At 33.6% G+C, this 24532-nt stretch overlaps 1 protein-coding gene across 2 annotated transcripts in view; it reads left to right on the top strand.

Moving 5' to 3' along the window:
* CSMD3 (CUB and Sushi multiple domains 3) overlaps positions 1–24532 on the top strand; it is a 1213340-nt gene that overhangs the window by 1105334 nt on the left and 83474 nt on the right. For both annotated transcript variants that reach the window (XM_030795533.1, XM_003256134.3), the window contains 6 exons: positions 10060–10140; positions 11102–11215; positions 15444–15632; positions 16009–16155; positions 19101–19289; positions 24067–24252. In XM_030795533.1, coding sequence (XP_030651393.1) covers positions 10060–10140; positions 11102–11215; positions 15444–15632; positions 16009–16155; positions 19101–19289; positions 24067–24252 — 906 coding nt within the window. The remainder of the gene's footprint in view (positions 1–10059; positions 10141–11101; positions 11216–15443; positions 15633–16008; positions 16156–19100; positions 19290–24066; positions 24253–24532) is intronic.

Below are 24532 nucleotides of genomic sequence, written 5' to 3'. Positions count from 1 at the left end.
CTAGAGCACAGAACCCGTAAAGTGTTTCATTATTGGATGTCCAGAGAGAACAGGAGATATGGACATCGTGTAATAATGTATGTGTGTGTATGTGTGTGTGTGTGTGTGTGTGTTGTGTGTGTGTGTACGTGTGTGTATAAAATGAAGCAATGGAGCTAAAACCCAAACTGCTAGAACTGTTAGGAGGAAAGGAAAATACCATTTACTATTATTTAAATGACTTAAATGACTACTTAATTATTACTCAAATGACTAAAAGTCATGTCAAAATTACTATCTTTTGACACTTCACTGCATGTATATACAGTTCATAAGGTATGGTATTTATTTTCTTAAATATCTTACTTTCTGTTGCCTCCAGCCAAAGACTATCAGGAACACAACTTCTGTTAAACAAAGTTAGATTTATTAGCTCGTGATAGTGAGTGAGACAACATATGATGAGGGACTCTGTGAAGTCAGCAAAAGTGTGTCAGGAGAGGCTTGATATAGGAATTTGACTGTATGAGATGGTTTTGAGAGGGGTTCAAGGAAACATAATTTTCTTCTGGATTGGGTGCTGTTAAAAAATTTGAGCAGGTTTATGATTGGATATCTTAGTATTTTTTTTCTAGAAGGTGGAGGGAATGGAATATACCTATATAATTAGTGTGGAAATACTATTCACTAATGTTGGCTGAGGTGGAAGACTGTCATTTTGATGATTTGAACAGTGTTCTTGTTTTCTGATTATGACTATGGAAAGGTCTTATTTCTGTCTTGTTTCAATAAGGTAAAAGAATTACCTTGTCTGCTGGGAAATTGTTTATGTTTAACAGGAGACAATGGCCTATCAATTAGAGCCAGGTCTATATGCCAGGGAAGTCAACAATGTAGAGAAGAGGACTTAGGCACGTTATTTTTCAGATTTTAATGGGCTCAGCACTAAGGCAGCAATCTTAAATTAGTTGTCTGCATGTGGAGAAGACAATTCATGCAACAGATATTGAAATGCTCTTACAATAATCCAGCAGATATCCCAATAGTTTTGTTTTGCAATAGTTTCTGTTATTTCTTTTCTAGGGAAATAGTAAGAGTGACCTCTTGTCGTCTGGATTAGTCCATTCTCACACTGCTATAAAGAACTGCCCAAGACTTGGTAATTTATAAAGGAAAGAAGTTTAATTGATGCACAGTCCCATATGACTGGGGAGGCCTCAGGAAACTTACAGTCATGGCAGAAGGGGAAGCAGGCACGTTTTAAATGTTGGCAGGAGAGACAGAGAGTGTGTAAAGGAGGAACTGTCAAACACCATCAGATTTCACGAGCACTCACTCACTCTCATGAGAACAGTATGGGGGAAACCACTCCCATGATCCAATCCCCTCCCACTAGATCCCTCTCTCAACACATGGGGCTTATGGGGATTATGATTTGAGATAAGATTTGGGTCGGGACACAGAACAAAACCAGATCATTGATTCATTTTCATTCCTCATGATAGAAACTTTCTTTCTCTCATCTCTAAATCCAAATAAGCATTCACTCTTGATTTCTAATATTCTCCCTTATAGAGGCAGAGAAACAAACTGAATATAAAATATTAGTGGTGTAAAAGGGATATTTGTAAAGTAATTTAAACCCTGCTGGAACACACTTCTATGTTCATGTCAACTCAATGGCAGATTTTCTGCAAAATGGAAAACAAATTTATTGTTTTCTTCTCTTTATTAAAACTAAGGTAGCATTAATTTCAATACACTTAGTTCTGATTTCAAGTGAAATAGCTTAAGCTTATTTCAGATAAGTTTAAAAATAACACTGCCCAAACTGCATAACAGAACATAAAATTTATCAACAGTTGTTCTCCCCCAAATCATGAGATTATCATACTTGAACTAATCCGGATGAGCACTGAAGTACACTGGGGCTTACATAAAGCTTAGAGTTTATAAGGGAATATGCAACGTTACTTCTGTCCTCTGTAAGGAATACTGTGTCCTTACTTGGCAGAAAGGTTATGTGCTTGTGCTTTTTTTGGTTTGGAGAAGGAATGGCAATTTGCCAGTGTTCTGTTTTGTCTTTTTTGAAGAAGCCTTTAATAGCGCATTGAATGGAAGTAGACACATGCAGCATTATTTTCTGGAATTGGGTTGGATGTTTCATTGAAAAGAAAATAGAAAATTAAAAATAACGAAAAAATATTGCCAGAATCAAATCTTAAACCAATTTCAAAAAGCATATTTGTTGGACGAGGAACCAGATATCTATGCACATTTGAACAAAAACAGAGAACTATTTAAATAATAGCCATCCTCAGAAGATACAGACATATGGAATACGATGCTCTCATGTAGTTGTTAGCAGTTGTTAGATAGCAAATGGTGTTTAAAAGTTGGTGGGGCATGTCAGATAAAATGATTCTTCTAAAGAGAACACATACTTAGTTCCAATGTGTATTTTTAAAGTGTGAATATCTATTTTGTGCAGCTTTTCTGTTAATGGTCATGGCTGCAAACTGTTTCTAAATGGAACAATCCATGAAAAGCATGGACTAAAATACATGCACATACGATTTAAAGTTTAGATGACATAATTTATATGATTTAATCATTTCAGTTCCACCAGTGGCTGAATATGTGACCTTGTCCACCTCATTTCACTTATTTAGGTCATCTTCCTACTACCCCTCAAAGAGTCTAGGAGAAATGATTTCTAAGATTATTTCCAGTTTGTCTATGATCCTAACCTATACAACATTGGATATATTTCTACCAAACCTGTTTATTTTCTTCCTGAGTAACCAAAGCATATATTTTATACAGAATGAGGTATTTTCTTAATTTGATTTGTTACTAATTAGTATTTCTTAAGTGATTTCCAGAGCACTGTGCTAATAGTTTTGAGACCACAGACACTTATATATTATATAGGATGATACAGTGTGTTGCTAAACTCATGGATTTTATACTGCAGTATAAGGTACATCAATGTAAAACAAGGATATCCAATTTATTTATTTATTTACTTATTTATTTATTTTTGAGACAGGGTCTCACTCTGTTGCCCAGGCTGGAGTGCAGCGGCACAAGCTCAGCTGACTGCAACCTCTGTCTCCTGAGTTCAAGTGATTCTTCTGTCTCAGCCTCCCAAGTAGCTGGGATTACAGGCATGCACCACCACACCTGGCTAATTTTTGTATTTTTAGTAGAGGCAGAGTTTCACCTGTCTCTGCAGGTGGCTGGCTGGTTTCAAACTCCTGACCTCAAGTGATCTGCTCTCTTCACATCCCATGGTGCTGGGATTACAGGCATGAGCTACTGTGCCTGGCCAAGAATATCCAATTTAAATCAGAAAAGAAACAAACAAATGGTTAGATACGTTCTGAGAAGTCACATGGGTGCTTTGAATGACCCATTGTGAGGAAGGTCACGTCAGATTGAAGTTACATGAGTATGGGGAACAAACATCATCACAGCAGAAACGCTGATGCCAGTATTTGTCAAACAGGGAATGTACCCTCCCTCTTAACTGGTAATATGTTCAGGCCTTATTCTAAGCACTTTATAATATTTTAACTCAATCTTGGCTTTATGTCTATTTTACAGATGAGATAGCTGAAGCAGATTCTTAGCAGTTTGCCTAAGCTGATGGAAATAGCCAACAGCAGACCGAGATTTGAACCATCAGTCTGGTTACAGAGTAAATATTTGATCAGCCTGCTTTGTGCACAAATGTAGTTATAAATACAAACTGGATTATGTATATTTTTCATGATGTTGATTGGTTTGATAGAAACATCTTCAGAAAGAGAAGCAGAGCTGCACAATGTTTAATTCCCCTTTGTTGCCTTCAATTACAAAACAACTGATGCATCACACCTCACAATCGTTACACCCTTTTCTTTGACCAACAAAGATAACATGCCTCAATTTTATTCATAATTCTGTAAATAACTGCCAAATAAAAATGTCCTTTATACATAAGAAGTGAAAGTTAAGAAAAGCAGAAAATATTAATATTTATGTTATTTATTTATGAATATCAAATATCTTGAAGAAATAGAATTCCAATTTGATATCATAGTGGTTTATTCTTATTAAAAGATAAGCTTAAAATGTGCCAGACAGTATTCCAAATGCTTTGCCTGTGTAAACCCATTTGATTCTCATAACTGCCCTTTGGGATGGCATAAAATTATTACTATTTCATTATTATTTTATAAATGAGGAAATCAAGGCAGAAAGATAAATAACTTGCCCAAGTTTTGCCAATTTTTCAGTGTTCAAAACAAGATTTGAACCCAAAGAGCCAAAGAGTCTAGACTATGTCCTTACTCAATACCATAAGAATGTGTTATATATCATACGTATATACTCATTCATATATATACTTATATATAATATATATGTATATACTCTAATTCAGCATCCATTCTTTCATTTCTCTAGCACTCAGTCATTCAGCAAATATTTATTGAATGCTGTTATGTGCTGAACACTGGATTATGCCCTAAAGAGTTAGTAGCTAATAAGAAAAGCAAAAATGCCTGCTTTCATGGAGTTTACATTCTAGTGTAAGAAAATAGATAGTAAACAAATACATAAACAAATATAAAAAATAGATAGTAAACAAATACATAATTCTTACAGATTGTGAAAATTGCCAGACTGTGAAACAAAGTTAACTGCAAAGGATCAACTTTAGGTAGCATTATCAGTGAAGACATCTCTGTTTTAGTCATGTTCAGACAAAGTTGTAAAAGAGCTAGGAAGATAGATTTCAAGAAAATGAGAGACAAAAGAAAATTATATAGGACATAAAATTTTAGCTATATTATCAAATATTAAGCTCTCAACCATTTGAGAGCTCTGTTGATGCAGTAATTAAAAAGACTACAGTAAGAGGTTGTAGACAGGTTTGATTTTTTGAAATTTAGTATTAAAAATGAAGAGATGTGGTTTAACATTTTTTTAAGAAGTGGGAATGATAGGCCACATGCCTATCAGTGGTACTTGAATTTTAAGTAGAGGAGATAAACTATTTTTTGTTTATTTATAGCTAAAAATATAAGCTGGTTAATAGGTGGGGATGAAGTTAATCAGACAAAGTTAGAAACCCTTGAAGTTCATAATCAGGACTTTTAATTTAATGCATAAGTCATTTGGGGACACTATGAAGTTATGTAGACTCTATCAGCAATTGTTTATTTAACACCCCTGCAATATAGACTCTAGTAGTCTCTTGCTATCCACTGTTGTTCTCTTCCAATTGTGTGTGTGCTTTTTAAAAATTTCTGACTACAGCCAGAGTGGTCTTTTAAAGGATAAATATGACCACATTCCTCTCCAACTTAAATCTCTTTAAAGGCCTCCCATTGGTCTTAGCTTAAAATAAATGAAATCCTGAGTATAACCTGTACAATCCTGTCTGATTTAGCCCCTGATTTTTGCTCTTTTCGATCCCTCCTCTCTCTCACTAGGGCTATCATTCATCTCTAGAAACACACACACACACACACACACACACACACACCCCTTGCTTCAACTAGTTAAATTCTACTAATTAATTAATATCCTTCTCACCAACTATTAGCATATACAGAGCAGGCTTCTGTCTGCTTTGCTTACCTTTGCATTCCCAGCACCTATTATGGTTTCTGGCATCTGGCAGATCACAGGAGCTCAATAATAACTTATTTAATAAACAACTAAATTAAATGTGTTAGGTATTGTAGGATATGCAAATACAATACAAAATACATAAGCTGTACGTGGAATGTGAACCAAAACATTAAACAATTCAACACAGTGAAACACTAAATGCTAAATATTATGGTGCCAATTTCTAGGCTGGCAAGGTTGCCAAAAATGAAGGTGTGTGATAGGAAATGAACATGGCAAATACAAAGGACACAGGAAAGTTCAACTGGATATAGCAGACATTTTGTGTGAGAGATTGGTGAGAATTAGGGTAATGATCTTGCTTTATCTAAGATGATAAATTCAATCTGTAGGCCATAAAAAAAGCTGTAAATTGAAAATAAGGAAACGGCAGCAACAAAATGATATTCAAAACGAGGTTTATTTATCTATAAATCTGGGAGACAATGTGTCTTAATTTTATACTGGAACTTGGTTCAAATTCTGGCTGTGTGAATTGGGCAAATAATTCAACCACTATGAAATTTAGTGTCTCTTTTGGTAACATGAGTATATTTACACATATTTTGATGTGGCATTTTAGTGATTAATGAAAGAGGCATGTAAAGGACTTTTCAGAGTCCTTTGTACACAGTGGATTCCAGGTGAATACTTCCTTGATTCTCTTCTATCACTTCACTGTATGTAAGAAGGGTAGTATCAGGGAGACACTGAAGGTAAGGAACACACTATAGGCCAATTTAATAACACAGGTGTATTAGTTTACTAGGGCTGCTGAAACAAAGTACCACAAACTGGTGGCTTAAAAGCAATCTTTGGCATTCCTTAGCTTATAGATGAATCACTACAGTTTGAACCTTCATCATCACATGGCCATCTTACCTGTGTGATCATCTCTGTGTCTCTTTTTATTTTATAAGGACACTAGTCATCTTGAATTAAGGGTACCCCCATAATTTTATACAACCTTAAGTTAACCAATTACGTCTGCAACAACCCTATTTCAAATAACATTTTTAGGTTCCAGGAAAGGCATGAATTTTAGGTGAAACTATTCAACCCAGTACAACACGAATGAAATGGCAGGAATCTAGACTGAGATATTGGTAGCAAGATTGGAGAGACATTAGACAAATCATAGAGTTATGTTAAAGAACATACTAGTAGAGATTGATGAAGATTGAAAACAAAATTGTTGCAAGCTGCTTATGATTAAACCTTTTGTAGTGCTTGGTCTTCAAAAGTCAAAAGAGAAACAGATGAAAAGAGGTTTGTTTGCTTGTTTTTCATTACTCCTTTCTCCTTTACTTTTTATTCAAAATTACATAGTTCAACCCTGAAAAGCATTTTAGCCAGATCTTGCCTATATTTCAATATTTAGCATTGTCTGACACTCAATTGTTTCTATTTCATCCCCACTGGCAATTTTAAAGTGGGAGTCATCTTAGGGAAGACTGTTGAGAGGCTGCTTGTCTCCTGAAGAAACCTACATTCTGTCAGTTATTAGCAAATATTAGTTGAATTATAAGTATAGTGACGATAACTAATTCCTGGATAGTGAAAAAGGTAGATAAACAAATAGCCTCTGTCATGTAACTTAAAGTCTACATAGGGACCCAATGAACAAGCATGCAAATAAATGGAAAATAACACACTTTGAACAAGTCGTGTTTACATGTGCCACAAAAGGGGTTCTGTGATTAGAAAATAACAGCAAGGGGTGGGAAAGGGAGGCGTGAAGAGGTCAGAAGAGATGTTTAGCCTGGCAATATAGAATTGGGAATTGAGACACAAAGTCAGAATTGTAGCCAAAGGAATCAAGAGAATCACTTAGGTAAGAATGTAGAAAGTTTATTCAAAGGAAAGTTTGTTCAGAATTCAAATTTATAAAATTGACAAAAATAGAGTTGTTCTTACTGAAGTAGAGTTGGGAGGTAAGAACATTACACCTCAGACCCTCCATGGGTTCACAGTGATCTCTTAGCTTCTAGAGACACATTTAATAAAACTGACAGTGATAGGAAAGAACAGAGAATAAGACATTAGCTTACAGCACCCACGTGGTCTTGGAAAAATAATAACTCTGAGCATAATAGTCTTTAGTAAAAAATTACAACCTTTGATCTTTTAAATCCTGCAACTGAGTTATCTAGGTCATTCTCAGCATGTTCCACAGATGATAATAGTCATGGATTCCACATAAAAAAGTGTTTCTTGTTTAAAATAATCAAACAATTTAGGATTAGCCTGAAGATTAAAATAACTTCACAAGAAAACACATGTAAAATAATACAGGTATGAGCATCTCTACATTTCTGTAATTTCTGAGTTGATCTCTATTCTCTGGTAAGATCAGACAAAATCTTCCCTAAAGCATAGTCTCAGAAAGATTTCTCTGTTTAGGGCTCCCCCTATCTTCTCCATTTTCCCTTACATTTTTGACATTTCTTACAATTACCTTTTGCCTTTATCACTGTACCCCTTTAAAGTATAAGTTCAGGAAAACAATTTTCAAAATTCCTAATTACTACCCACCAAACATTTTATCAAAAATCCGGGTTATACTTTCTGCCATGGGGTTCTTTCCCAGCAAGTCTTTCTTCTGTAGCAGTAACCCTTCTGTACAGTGGTGTTTTACTTGCAAATTAACATCCACGCACAGCAAGTGCTTTTACAAACAGGTTAAACTACTGGAAGGAAGAAGTGTGAAGAGACAGATAACACTTTGCAGAAGAAAATTAAAACACTTTTTTGTTTGTTTGTTTCATCACTGTAGATCTACATTTTGAAAAGTCTTTCTTTTCTTTGTCCTTAGTAACCTGAATGTTCATTAGCCAATTAATCTCTTATAAATAGCTTTTTGTTAGATGATGATGAATCAATGATTTTACGCTTTGCCCAAGTTTTTGTTCCAGTTTTCTCCTCCACCTGAAATACTCTTCTCCCCAGGATTACAAATTTTACTCCTTCTTTCAAATATATCTCATTCTTTTCCTACTATAGGAGTCTTCCTGACCTGGTCTAGTTGATGCTTTTCAATACTCCCGTAGTACTTTTTTGCAATAGAAGCAGTGTTGAATGGGCTTTGAAATTAGAGCATATACACTTCAGTTTTTGGCTATGTCCTGTACTAATGGTGTGGTCTTGTATAAGCTACTGTGTCTTTTGAGTCTCATTCTCTTTATCGGCACATTGAGTACATAAAGAACTTCTAAGTTTAAGTAGTAAAAATAGGCATATAAAACAATTTGCCTCAGATGTTATAATAGTATAAAACATGTTTCCTGAATGAATATGAGTATAGTACATTTTTAGAAGACTTTCAGGGAAAAAAAAACTTCAATCAAGCAAATGATTTTGTTGTAGATTTTAGATGTCATGTGGGGATAGTAGGCACGAAGCTTGGATTCATAGAGACTTTGTCGTGGTGGCCTTTCAATTATGCCAAATGCCAATCTAATCCAATGAGATGACCTGTTCAAGTGATATAATAATTAGAAACATGACATTTGATAAACAGATATCTCATAATTATATTAAAGTAGCATGGTGAGACAAGGCTCTGGAGCCAGGCTACGTAGGTTCAAACCTCAGCTCTGTCACGTTGTAACTACGTGATTTGGGCAAATTTTTAACTCTTTAACAGTTTTCTTTTTTAAAGAATGGGGGCAATTCACTCATAGGTGGGAATTGAACAGTGAGAACACGTGGACACAGGAAGGGGAACATCACACACCGGGGCCTGTGGTGGAGTGGGGGGATGGGGGAGGGATAGCATTAGGAGATACACATAATGTAAGTGACGAGTTAATGGGTGCAGCACGCCAACATGGCACATGTATACACATGTAACAAATCTGTGTGTTGTGCATGTGTACGCTAGAACTTAAAATATATAAAAAAAAAGAATGGGGGCAATTATAGAAATAGTAACATAAATTAAATAAGAAAATATTTTTTTGTGAGGATTAAGTATTTATAATATTGTCTGGAATAAAGTAAACACTGAGCATTTGTTTGCAATTATTGCTGTATGCCATGCACTTTGCTAAGTGCAGGGGATTCAGTGATGAGTATTGGGAAAGATAGGCACTGAGCAAGTAAGCAAACATGAATACATAATTCCAAATTGTGATCATGCAAAGGAGGAACAAAACAAGGTGTTTTGAACCACATAACAAGAAGGACTAGAATAAGGGTAAGAAATAAGGAATAAAAAGTAAGCATTGTTACCATGGGAAAATATTTTGCAATGTTGTAGTATATTTTAAAAAATAAAGATGTAATTGAAACTTGATAAATTATGTAATTTATTTTTATTTTTAAACAACTTTCGATAATTTTCTTGTTTTTTTTGCATATGTGAATACATGTAGCTGCTCAGAAAAGAAATAAACACATTTTTTATTTTTATAGCCTATCAACTAAGGGTATGCCAACCTCCACCACCTGTGCCCAATGCTGAAATTTTGACGGAAGATGATGAATTTGAAATAGGTAAAGCCCGTTAAATTATTTTCAAAGAAAACATACTACTGGCAGAACTATTTGCTTAAAAATAAGCCAAAATAAAGAATAGTAATAGCCTGTCTTGAGACCCTCATTCCCTGTGTTGATAGAGATTATTTAGAATTTTTAAGAAGGGAGAGGAGTGAAAAGAGGAAAGGGATTATTAGAGAAGAAAAATTAATTTTGTTTTTCTGGAATGTATAATTAGAAAACTTGTTAAAATTTGAAGCCGTTAACTGTACTCTCATGGTTCTTTCCAAACCATTATTTTGCTGCCTTCTGACACTATAGTTCTAACCTTTGTTCTTTGAATTCAGGCCTATGCCTGACTTGGCAGAATGAATGGTTTGTAGGGCATATTAGAAGACATATTTCATTTCCATATCTTGGAAAATGCTTAGTTGATTCTACTCAATTTAATCATAGAGTTGCTTTAAAACTGAGTTGGAAATTCAACCCAAATAATTAATGCCACACAGTTTGAAAAATATATACGAAGACATCTTAATGTTGCCATAATAAACTTTTATTATTCGTTATTGTTATTATATTGATTTTGGTTGAGACACACAAAGAAACTATCAGTGACCGATGTAACTTTAATTCAAATATGAAAGCAATAAATAGAAAGCCTTCTAACTACTTGTTATATTTTTATTGACTATCTCACCTATATCAAGTAAATTATTTCCTTATGACTATTGCTTATATCCAGCCAGCATGCACCAGTACAGAGGGCATGGCAGTTCACTTTTGCCTTCAGTCCTGATTGGTCAATGACTATTATATACTGGTTTTTCAATATTTTGAATATAATTCCTACTTATACCTAATAACATTTTTATACTGACTGAAAATAACTAAAGGAGAAACTGTTCTCTTACAATTGAAATATTTGTTTATCATCACCTTGTTGCTTATATGAAACCTCCCCTCTTTTTTTTAATAGGTGATATTATTAGGTATCAGTGTCTTCCAGGATTTACTTTAGTTGGTAATGCAATTCTGACGTGCAGATTAGGAGAACGACTGCAGATGGATGGAGCACCTCCAGTTTGTCAAGGTATTCAATGGTTCTTATGATTATTTATTTCTTAAATATTTGCTTTATGTTTAACTTAATATAGGTAAGATTGAGAAAAATCTATATAAATATGAAATATTTAACTGGAAAGAATGCTGTATGTTTTATAACTCATATGTGCTATTTCATTTAGAAATAGTCCACTGTTTATCAGATTTAACTTTAAACATCTTTGATTTTTCAAGGGTAAATTTTTCTGGTTTAGCATGAAGTCTGTTCAACTTACTTCAATTATTTTGCTCAGGGATGGGAATGGAGGTGGAGAGAAAGGGAAATCACTATAAATAAAGGTTTCAATGTTAATTGCTTTTACTTAGAGCTTCTGATCTAACCACTAGACTCATTAAACTTTATTGAGTACCTGTTACATAACGAGGATCTGAGGAAACAACAAATAAACAGGCAGAGTAACAAAAAATAAATTTTAAGTGGCCCTTGCTGTGAAAGCATCATGGAAAAGGGATATGGCAGTCATACAGGGGATAGCAGTACAGTGTTTAGGGAAAGAGACCAGGAAGCTGTAGATTCATATAATTTTTAACCGCTTGTGGGGCAGGGAAAGCTTGACGGAAGCATTGTTTCCTGAGTCATGAAACACAATTCCAAATGACAATGAGTCTTATTCTGGTAGAACAGAGCTAGAGAGAGGGTGGTCTAAGCGGCAGATATATATGCAAAGATAGAGAAGTGAAAAACAACAGGGCATGGACTTCAAGGATTCACTATGTTACAAGAGCAAGGCAAAGATAGACCTTGAATGATGTGCTAAGCTGTGATGTTCAAAAAACTTTTATTGTTCATTTGTGTAGCCCCTAGGCCCAGAACAGTGCCTAACACACAATTATCATAAATGTTGATTAAGCTGAATACAATTGAGTTGTATTTTATTATTCTTTCTAGCTTTTTTGGATTAATTCCTTCTTTAGGTTTCGTTTCTGAGAATACTGGAAATCTGTTTCTTGTACAGTATCTTAGCTGCTATAACAAGTCTAAAGTAACTTCTGATTATTATGGGGTTCTAAGCATGCTATAAAATTGAAAGCCTTACAAGAAGATAAAAAGATTATAGGAGGCTTTGATGGTAGCAAAAAGAAAAGCAGGAAAGCAGGTTTGGGGGTATAAATTGGAGCCAATGTGAGAATTTCTCATGGTCTTAACGCTATTAGAACATCTTGAAGTTGGTTGAGAATTCTGAAGTCTGTCACTTATATATTCCAGACATTTAGATGTCATTCATTCAGCTTTTTCCTTCGTGTAAGGCTACTCTCTAGACCTTTAGGATTATGTAGGTTTCATGTTCAGATATTTAGATATGCAAATAGAGAAGACAGAGGCTCAACCTTTGAGGGGTTATACATGGGAAAAAAAGTTGAGCAGACACAGGATATGTCAATGAGCCAATTACATAACAGCATTTCTGTCTTGACCCCAATAAAAACTATATTGTGAGCTCTTGGAGGGCAAGCTTCTTGTTTTTATATCTGAATCCCAATTCAATAAATTTTTTACAAATTAAAGTAAATATAACATTCAGATAAGCTAGATATTTTACAATTTTTTGTCTCTCAGACTTTCAATGTCTTATTCCCCAAATCAGAATTTCCTGTAGATTAGTGATTGAACTTATTCTGCCTGCTGTGGAGAATACAGAAAACATAGTAAATTTTTGTCCTCTGATAACACTTCAGATACTAGCTAATAAAGTTAATAAATCATCCTTTAGAATGACTTTATGTAGAGTTTCTATATTAATTATTTCACCAGGCATTTAAGCCAAAAAGCTGACTTTACATTTTTGTTTAACTGAGTTTATTACACAAGCTTGCTAAGACAGTCATTTGTTTGGAATCGGCTACAATTAATCTACATTGTTTTAGTCCATTTAAAATTTTTTTGACTTTTTCTAAAAAAAATAGCAGTATCATTTTTGTTCTCTCTTCTTCTCTAGATGCTCTGTAGCTCTATGTGTCTCACTTAAAATGTGGAAAATAATTCCAAATATGGTTTTCTGTAAAGAGTTTGTTGTAAATGAAATTTAATGGATGCTTACATTTTCTGGTTTAAAAACATTGACTCTAACTGAATCTAGATTTTGAGCACTTTAAACTTTCTGGTCATCAGTTTTCTCATATGTACAATGGGAATAAAAAGTATACACATTTTTAAAAGTTGTGATAACGGAGATAATGTACCAATGGTGTTTAACAGTGCCTAACATAAAGTTACAATCAACAAATATTTACTGTTATTCTTGGTGGCTGTCAGGCTTCTTGCTATATGTTAGATAATGTGAGAATAGATTAATTTGTGTATTGTAGTAAAGTATATTGGATCATACCACTCATTTCAATATGTCGTAGCCACATATTTACTTTTTTTTGTCTTTGACTCATATATTCCATATCATTTCCAATCTTCAGTTTATGTATTTCTTTTTTATGTATTTTTAAATTTTTAAATTTTTTGAAAATCAATGTCAGAGTTCTCTTTTTAGGTGGAGGAAGAATGACCTGATACCATTTATTCAATATTTTTAATCTCAAAATTTTATCCATGAAGGAAAATCCTAGGTTGAAGTAGAAGAAACTGAAATAATATCCAAAAAAAGTAGAAAACAGCTCTTAGCTTCAGCTATACTATATTTTAAACTCTATTATATAGTCAGTTTTCAAAAAGCCATGTATTAGTCCTGGCCAGTTTTCAAGTTTTCAAGAAGTCTTTTCAAGTTACTAACGTGTTTATAGAACAATCATATGCTGCCATAATCCACTATGTTAATTACTCTTTTCTACCCCTATACTTGTTGGAGACTTTATAACTCAAAATATTTAATTGTCTTTGTACCCTGAACACTATGAATATATAAGTTCTTCATCTATTTATTATATTCCAGCAACTACATTAGTAGTTTTCAATCCTAACTCATTCAAATAAACATTGAAAAACAGGAATTCTTAAAGTGCTGCTCTAATTATTTTGAGAAACAATGCTGTTTAACTCCAAAATGAAAGCTAAGGTATAGTAGATGAATTAGGAAATGGCATGGGATGTATTTCTAATTAACCAAATCATCAAAATTACCTAGTTCACCCATTTGTTCAGTTGCCTAAATGTTCGCAGTAAGAACACCCAAAAGGTAGTCCAGTCTAAGTTTAAAACTGGTTAGCAATTATGTTCATAAGACATTTTACTATGGCCATTATACTATTCTGACAAAAAGAAAGTTCTTCCTTATATTGAAGCAAATCCTGTTTGGTGCATATTGGTTTACTTCTGCATAATGGACCATACTAAATAATTCCAATACTCTTTCCACATCACAGAACTTCAAAAAATTTTTGTAAGAGGTTAAAATGGCATAATTTGAGTAAAAAGGGATTGATCAACTTAGTAATATTCTTTATTCCAAATCCAAATTTAAGTAGATGTTCATAATTTTGGTCTGATACAGAATGCAATTGATGCCAACAACTAAAATTTGCTATATGTTGCAGGCTGTTAGACCATAATTATGTTTTTTTGTCAATATATAACACATTTTATGTGTTTTTACAAGTGTGTCTATATGTATACATATATGATATTAAAGCAGAGGTATTATTATTAAATAAAAAGAGTTTGTGCTTTGGGCTATATTTATGGGCTGGAGATAGTGTAGAGCTGAAAGGCAACTGGTGACTCAGAACTGTGTTAAATCCTCATGGTAAACATATCTCTGATATCAGAAATGACTTTACTTGAAATGAATACTTTGAGAGAGGACAGTTTTCTATCTGACCCCACACACCCGAGCGAGTAGAAGGTTTAAGAGAGAAGAGGGCGAGTTAAAAAGTAAGGAAAGAAAGAGGTAAAGCAAGGACATAGATAAGACAAGCAGAGGTGGGAGAACATAAGATTAGGAGAGGTTGGGAAAAATGTGAAGAAAGAGGAGGAATTAAATGGCTTATATTTTATTTATGTATTTATTTATGTCCAGAAAGTGGTGCATCTTCCATGTAATAAAAAATAAATCAATACTATAAATTTTTAGGTCATTCCTCTGGCTTTTGAATCGTAAGTTTAATACAACTTGTCTCTTCTAACAAATAATTCAACGTATAATCCTTATAGCTATTGAACATGAAAGCAGAATACTCAGTATCTAAAATACAGTTTTCACCGAGGCTCTAAAAGACTAGCATTATTTAATGACATTTTTCTTTGACAGTGCTCTGTCCAGCCAATGAATTACGGCTAGATTCAACTGGAGTCATATTGAGCCCTGGATATCCTGACAGTTACCCAAATCTTCAAATGTGTGCATGGAGCATTTCAGTGGAAAAGGGTTATAATATCACCATGTTTGTAGAATTCTTCCAGACAGAAAAGGAATTTGATGTTCTTCAGGTGTATGATGGTAACCAAGGGTTATATTTATTGGATATTCATCAATTAAGTCCAAATGTTCTAATTATACATGTAAACTTTGAGTATAAACAGCTAATTATGTGAGTTTATCTTACAGATATTTTTAGAAGTACCAACATTAAATTTACTCCTATACCATATGAAAATTATAGTTAGCTCCATTATTATTTTACAAATTATACATCGTTTAGCTACAGAATTAAAATGCTTAAAACAAACATTTTATGTTTTCAGTTATTGTTAGTGAGGTAGATTGGTGGTGAAGCAATTTAACCATATTTAATAGTATTCTAAAGATATAAAATACTAAAGATAAATGAGAATATAATTAGTTTTATCTAAATTGTTTTATTTTCTTCCCAAAGGACCAAATATTCAAAGTCCAGTGCTTATTTCCCTCAGTGGGGATTATTCATCTGCTTTTAATATAACAAGCAATGGTCATGAAGTATTTCTTCAGTGGTCAGCAGATCATGGCAATAACAAAAAAGGCTTTCGGATAAGATATATAGGTATGTAAAACTTATAACTTCAGGACAGATCTCACTATCATCTTCAGTATGATTATGATTAAGGAGCAGAGACACTATTCAATTAGACATGAATTCAAATCACAGCTCCTCCATTGATGGTTCTTTGACAATTTATGTAACCTCTTTATTTCCTATCGTAATGGTAATTCTACATCCCTCATATGATTTTGTAAAATATTAAAAGCATTTAGGATACTTATGACTTATATGTCAGTTATAAATTAAACTGTGATTTTTAATACTTTAAAAAATAGATTTGTTTTCCTTGAACTGACAAAAAATATTAATAGTGTTGTTCAACCATGTGTTATCTGACCTATTTAAGGACTCCTTTAAATGACAAGTTCAAACAAAGGATAAACATACAGTGGTCAAAATCTTTGTTTTAATTTTTATCCATCTATTTGTGATACTTGCTAAAATATCTTAAATGTCAAAAGAGAGAGTAACAAACACATCATTTACAAACCTTCAGTTTTTAAAAATGAAAGCATTTTGTCGCTACTGCTTTTCCTTGCATGATGTTTAGAAAGATGTAGGCTGGAAATTCTTTTTAATACCAATGTGACATTGATTTTTCTATTATGTCTTCCTGTTTATAGGGTCTACTGATACTGAACCAATAATTTTCTTGTTGAGTAAATGTACATAAATAGTCCTCTATTATGTGAAGGTTATGTTCCTTTTCTTTACTGCCCTTCTAAATCCTGTCAGAGACCATTCTAAATCATGTCACAGGCCATGGGTATGTGCTCAAGAGCAGAATCCCTCAGAATCAGCCAGCTGTCTCTTTCTATACAGTGTTCACACCATGCCTCCCAAATCATGTGTCATTGGTAATCAATTCAACCGAAAATTCCTTTTATAAATGTTTTATAAACAACTCTGACACTATTATTCTGGGCATAGACAGATAAATTTTGAATTTCAGTTCTAAAAAGTATATTCTTGAATTTTACTCATTTATACAAATTTACAACTATGTATAAAATGTATGAATAGAATAATTCTGTTTAATCCCCTTGATTTTAAAACTCTGAGATGATGGTTTGATTTTAACTTATTAATAATTTGTATTTTACATATTAGAACAACTTGTGACTGACAGCATATTACTACTATGTACATAGTTGTATCCTACAATGCTTCTATTAAATCTAAACTAATTTATTATGCAATCAAAGTAGAAGTGTTTTAAAAAACTGAAACATGGCCAGGCGCGGTGGCTCACGCCTGTAATCCCAGCACTTTGGGAGGCTAGTGGATTGCCTGAGGTCAGGAGTTCGAGACCAGCCTAGCCAACATAGTGACACCCTCTCTCTACTAAAAATACAAAAACTTAGCTGGGCATGGTGGCAGGCACCTGTAATCCTACCTACTCAGGAGGCTGAGGCAGGAGAATCACTTGAACCCGGGAGGTGGGGGTTGCAGTGAGCCAAGATAGCGCCATTGGACTCCAGCCTGGGCAACAAGAGCGAAACTTCTTCTAAAAAAAAAAAAATTGAACTATATGATATACCCAGTCATCTTGAAGAATTTTCATACTTGAGCTTATGTTTCTATAATATGAACAATGTAAATGTCTTTTTATTAAAGTGTTGCCCAAATAGGGCATTTAAAAGTCAGCACAGCCGGGTGCGGTGGCTCACGCTTGTAATCCCAGCACTTTGGGAGGCTGAGGCGGGCGGATCACGAGGTCAGGAGATAGAGACCACGGTGAAACCCCGTCTCTACTAAAAATACAAAAAAATTAGCTGGGCGTGGTGGCGGGCGCCTGTAGTCCCAGCTACTTGGAGAGGCTGAGGCAGGAGAATGGCGTGAACCCGGGAGGCGGAGCTTGCAGTGAGCCGAGATTGCGCCACTGCACTCCAGCTTGGGCGACAGAGCGAGACTCCGTCTCAAAAAATAAATAAATAAAAAAATAAATAAATAAATAAATAAATAAATAAAATAAAAGTCAGCACATTAAATTCATGATACATGATAACATAAAAGGAAACTATTCAAATTAAACAATTATAAGCATTAGAATGACTGTATTATAGGCCAATCCTTGTTCTTATTATTTATGACAAAGTTGGATATAAATATAATGAAAATACCACTGTTAGCCCTCAAGAACAGCTTGACATATTAAATACGTATTTTTGCCTTTAGAAATGACAGGTTATGACATATATATCCTAAGTCCAATTTGTTTCTTACTGTTTACCCCCAAAGCCCCATTTTTCTCAGATGAATTCATTAAAGTTTCAGAAGGTAAATGGGACCTGCCATGCTGAATATTCTCAAAAGTACATATGAAAAATCTATTTGACATTATCTGTTGGCATTTCAAACATCAGGAGATGAAAAAACTTTTTTATTTTATTGGCAATTTCTATCATAATATGTAAATGCTCTTGACAGAATGGACACCCTTTAATAGACTGGGAAAGAGGATTATGGAATGTGGGGGATTATTTTAGATATCAACCAAAATGAAATGTATGACCTAACATGATAGAGGTGTCTGGATATAACTTTGAAGTGACATGTAAATGACATGCTCTAAAATATTGCTACCAAGGCTGTGGCATTTAGGTCCCTCAAATGACAGGAAATGTGGTGTCCAAAATTCAATTAGGTATTTGTTGGGCTTTTGAACCTCCAGGGTGTTAAGAAAATACATTTCAATTCAGAAGACATTTTAGGTGACAATATAAATTGGAAGAAAGCTCAGAGTTAGTTATATCTCCCAAAAGTTATGTCAGTAGATTATTTTCAAAACAGGAAAGAGCACAATATGATGTTCACATGAATTAAAATTTACATAGATGACCACTGACCTACTTTTAAGCGCTAGTCGCTGTGTAGGTGTTTATCACTTTGGGTAATAACTTCTGGTTCATTAATTAAACAGCATTTTTTTTTCTTTTGAAAAGCTTTCTACTGTAGTACACCAGAATCCCCACCTCATGGATATATTATCAGTCAGACAGGTGGGCAGCTTAACAGTGTGGTCCGTTGGGCCTGTGATCGAGGATTCCGACTTGTTGGAAAAAGCAGTGCTGTGTGCAGAAAGTCTTCCTATGGGTATCACGCATGGGATGCGCCGGTCCCTGCCTGTCAAGGTGAAGTATGTTATGCCAAAATGAACAAAAACATGAATATGAGATTAGCACCATTTAACTTTTTTATCTGGATCACTAACATTTCTGAGAATAGAAATATTCCGAAGCATATTGTAAACTCTTTTCATAAAAACAAGGCATAACATCGCAGAATGATAAATTCCAGGGGACAGAAACATACTGTTTTATAATTCTTCATTATTGTTATGCAACTTATATGCCTTGACTTTTTCCCCTTGTATACATACTTTATTCATACATCCTCCATTCCAGTTATTTTGTTGTAAGACAATTATTGAAAGAGAGGGAGACTGAGTTAGTGTGAAGTCTGCAGAGAGGTAATAGAGAATAAGAATGGGCAAGTACACTGAAGACTGAGTTTCACTCTTAGCGTGCAAAATTTGCTCTCACAGCAACAATTTAAGAGAAAAATGTAACCCACCACCTGGTTATTTTTTTTCTTCAGTGGTACAGATAACACAACAGAGATATCAGAGATATGTTTTTTATTTTTCTTTGTATTTTGTCAAAAGTCGAGGCACTGTGCATTATATCATGCTGCAAAAAGACTAACAAGCTTGTTAATAAAAAATTGCATGTTTTAGAGTTTTGGATTAAGACTTGTTTTTATGGGAGGCTGAGGCCGGAGAATGACTTGAACCTGGGAGGCGGAGGTTGCAGTGAGCTGAGATTGCAACACTGCACTCCAGCTTGGGCAACAAGAACGAAACTCCATCTCAAAAACAGAAAACAACAAAACAAAACAAAAAGATTTGTTTTAACTAGTAGTTGAGTCTCTTACCTAAGTGTAGTCACAGTCATAAAGACAAGTTCAACATCAGCTATGCAGAAAAGCTAATGTCATTGGACTTTGAAAATTTTAAAATAATTCATTTCATTATTTTATCAAGATGAAAATTAGTTTTGTATTTTGTTTAGCTCTACTCAGCATGTAAAGATGCAGATACCAACTTTGAATTCTCACATGAAAAAATGCCGGATACTCTAGGTTAATAAACAAGAAGTCTTACTTATTACTTATTTTTTGGTGGGCATTTATAAAAAAACAAAAAAGTAAGATAGGTAATTAAAATTTAAAATCAACCAATAATAAGTTAAAATTAGCTAAGGAATAGGTATTACGAGGCACTTGAAATGGCTTCTTTTACCTATTAGAGTGCAATTTATAATTCATAAAAAGATAGCTTTCAAAGGCATATGTAAACAAATGCAAAATGAAAGAATTATTGTTTCTTGTTGGGTTGATGCAAGGAAACATTAATCACTTATTAGGATTCTGGGAAGCACCATTACCTTAATGGGTTATCAACACTGAAGGCATTTACTTCATGCAGAATAGATACATTTTAATAAAGTATTAAAACAGCTGCTTTCCTTCCACCAATGAATAGCAGGAGTATTTACAATTTTTTAGTATTAACTAATTTCCCAGAATTAGTTTGGGAAAGAATCTTTGATCTCAAATTTCTTAATATAATTAAAAAATATAAAATAAGCTTATATCATATATATTTTAAATAACCATTAACATGCTCTGAATTTTAATTGTTTTTAATTTTAAACTTTTGTATTTTAGTTACATAATGATTGCTTTTATTTATATTTATACACACACATACACATACACACCCCTATATGGTACATATATAATCCTTCAGAAACATTTTGTGAGAATAATTGACTATCATGTAAAATAAAAATACCGCATGCTTTCTGAAATTTTGAAATTGCTTTGTTGAATTAGTGCTATAATTTCATTGAATATACTCCATGTAATTTACATATGGAGTCATTTTTTCAATGTCCTTAATTTAAAATTGTTTGACAATTCGAATAAGGAAGTTGAAATATAGTTTAAAAATGAGATATTTGGTGAAGTAAAATGATAAAATATGTGTAAATCATGTAGCCATTTCCAAAAATTGATCTTTTCTAATTGTTAAAAAAGATTAAGAAAAAAATGCTTACAGGATATGACCTCTATTTGGACATTACTAATTGAAATGAAATGTTTACATGTCATTTGGAAGAGCTATTTGCATAATGCACCTTTTATTTCAAATTTGTTTTGCATTTGTCAGTCATTTTTCATTTTCTTGTCTCTTAGGTCTTCTTATACATCTTTACATACATTTACTTGAGCTATAAAGTTACACGACGTGAGCATAAAGGTAGAAAATTAGTCAGCTATATCTATTTGGGTTTGGTCAGGTGTTTTATTTTTGTTCTCATCACATAACCATTTATTGATTCCTCCCTCAAAAACTGAACCATCCTCATGAATGCAGTTAAGTATGATGTAGTGTTACCTGGAAACTCATTTTGTATTCCCTGTCTCACTTTTAATTTGTGATTTCCTGAGAGTTGTATAGACAAGCCTCTTTTACAACCACTCAATTATGATGACTTTTCTTCTGAACTGGATTTATTTTCTTTCTTTTCTTCTTTTTAAAAAAGTTAGCTGAGAAGTTAAATTGTTAACTATCCATAGGCACAGGAATTGTCCCATTATTCTGGTATGTTGTCTCTTTTTAGTTCTAAAATAAAATCACGTTTTACTAAACATATATGTGGAATCTATACTATTTAACTCTATCTCTTTTTACTTTGACCTAGATTCAATCTATACTACACCAACAATGAATAGTTAATTTTTAAAAATCAGTAAATACATGATCTTTGGGAGGGAGATGGCATATAACAACTTGAAATTCCCAAAAGTTCTAAGTGAAAATATAAACATTGCTTTAACCGACATCAGGGAACCATTTACTTTTCAACACTATTTTAGAGGTTCTGTAATTAGAAAGCAGGGATAATAACATAATTATATGGGATTGCATATATAATTTAAGTCAGTGTTACAGCTTTTCTGTTCATAATTTACAGGTTACCAAATTACAAAAGATCAATTATTCCGCAGTAGGGATTCTGCCATTCAGTTTTGACAAGATTTCACTAAGGTTTTTCATTTTATATTTAATTTACATGGGTTAATGAAAATTAAGCAGCAAAATGGTAGATTTTATAAGAGAAGTAGAAAGAATTTTTGGTCGAAATGGAAGATGGGTGAATAGTACAGAGCATTTATAATATTTAAACTAAACTCATATCGTTCTGTACTTTATTTCTTCTGTTATGAAAGAAAATATAAATCTGTAATTCTTTGTATGAAACCTGTAAGCTAGAAATCTTTCATAATACAGAAGCTTTCTCATTTTATAACAATAACGCAGTACATATAGCTATCAGTTATTACATAACTCCAGTTGGTTCTGGGATGACACTCATACTCAAATACATTAGTCCTTCTGTGGAGATATGTATAAATATTTACTCTGAGTGTGATATATAAAGATACACATAAGGCCAGATGCAGTGGTTCACACCTGTAATCCCAGTACTTTGGAAGGTAGAGGCCACAGGACTGCTTGAGCCTAGGAGTTTGAGACCAGCCTGGCCAACATGACGAAAACCCGTGTCTACAAAAAAAATACAAGTATTAGCTGGACCTGGTGATGCGTGTCTGTGGTCCCAGATACTCAGGAGACTGAAGGTAGGAGGACTGCTTGAGCCCAGGAGGTGGAGGCTGCAGTGAGCCAAGATCCTGCCACTAACTCCAGCCTGGGAAAAAGAGTAGTACTGTGTCTCAAAAAAACAATTGGCCAGGTATGGTGGCACGCACCTGTAGTCTCAGCTACTAGGATACTGAGGCGTGAGGATCACTTGAGCCCAGGAGGTAGAGGTTGCAGTGAGCCCAGATAGCACCACCACACTCCAGCCACGTGACAGATTGAGACTCCAGTCTCAAAAAAAAAAAAAAAATTCTGACTTTAATTGAAGTATTGCTACCAAATATATACTTTGAAAGATTATGTACATATAATTGGAAAGATTATGTGTTTTTTTCTGTTTGTGAATACCAATTGTGTACTTATACGGCAAAAATGGTAAAAAAAAAAATCAATTTTAGGGGGTTTTTCTGTAGCCTTTCAAAATTGTAAAGTACAAAATATATACAATAAACTAGGTAAATATAAAATTTTACATTATTATCACATCATAATAAAACTAATTTTCACCAAGATCAAATGTATTGTAGATAAAAATCAAGACATCTAAGACACATCAGTGAAATTCAGGAAGATCCTAACTAGGTTTTTAAGACAGTAAGTCCTGGCCTTATATTTATTAAACATATCCAATATACACAATACTCTGTGGATGGTGCCCCAGCTCATACATTTTGGCTTCTCCTAAGACAGAAATAGCCAGCTTTCAGGTAAAATAAATCTATTTGATTTATTCCTGACCAAAATTATGACTCATATTGGTTGCCACTCTCTTTAAAAGACTTAATATTTATCTGTCAAATTGAATTCATCAAACTTGCTATATGATGGTCCAGTCATGGGCTTGCATTAGAGATACTCTTTACCTAACTTGCATTCTCATATAGTCTATACGAATGCTGATAACCATGCACATGATAACCAGAAATTAAGTAAGAAACCAAGAAATAAAGCATTAACAATGTATAGATTCATCAATTTATAAACATTACTAAATAAGAGTTTGGAATAAATTATTCAAAATTTATGGTTCAGAAAGTATTTCTGTGAGATATTCTGAGATTGTTTCAGAGAAATTGAAAAAAATCCCCATTACTTTTGCATGTTTTACAGTTCAGCAGAGTTACCTAATGCATTAAACATTTTTCTGTTTATATGATTTTGCTTGTGTGTATTTTTTTTAGCAATTTCCTGTGGGATTCCTAAAGCTCCAACTAATGGAGGAATACTAACAACAGACTACTTGGTAGGAACACGAGTTACCTATTTTTGTAATGATGGGTATCGATTGTCATCCAAAGAACTTACTACAGCTGTATGCCAATCAGATGGAACATGGAGCAATCATAACAAGACCCCTCGCTGTGTTGGTATGTGTGTCAAGGGAATTTCATCACTTGTTTTTCTCTTGGTATTTTATATATCTGAAATTTTATGTATTGTAGAATTATAAAAACCAATCCCTAAACTGAAGTGTGATGTCTAAGTCAGAAATAAAAGTTAAGTAAGCTATCTTGTACAATGAAGTACTAGAAGACAGTACAAGGACTTTTCCATCATTTTTGAAAACCTCAGAATATTAATGTCAAAAAAGTCACTTTTATTTTATACAATAAAGTTTTATTTTGTAAAAAGTCATCCTTTAGTCAA

The sequence above is a fragment of the Nomascus leucogenys genome, chromosome 16 (genome assembly GCF_006542625.1).
Source record: "Nomascus leucogenys isolate Asia chromosome 16, Asia_NLE_v1, whole genome shotgun sequence".
NCBI classification, from domain to species: domain Eukaryota; kingdom Metazoa; phylum Chordata; class Mammalia; order Primates; family Hylobatidae; genus Nomascus; species Nomascus leucogenys.
This window is presented reverse-complemented; position numbering and strand designations above follow the sequence as displayed.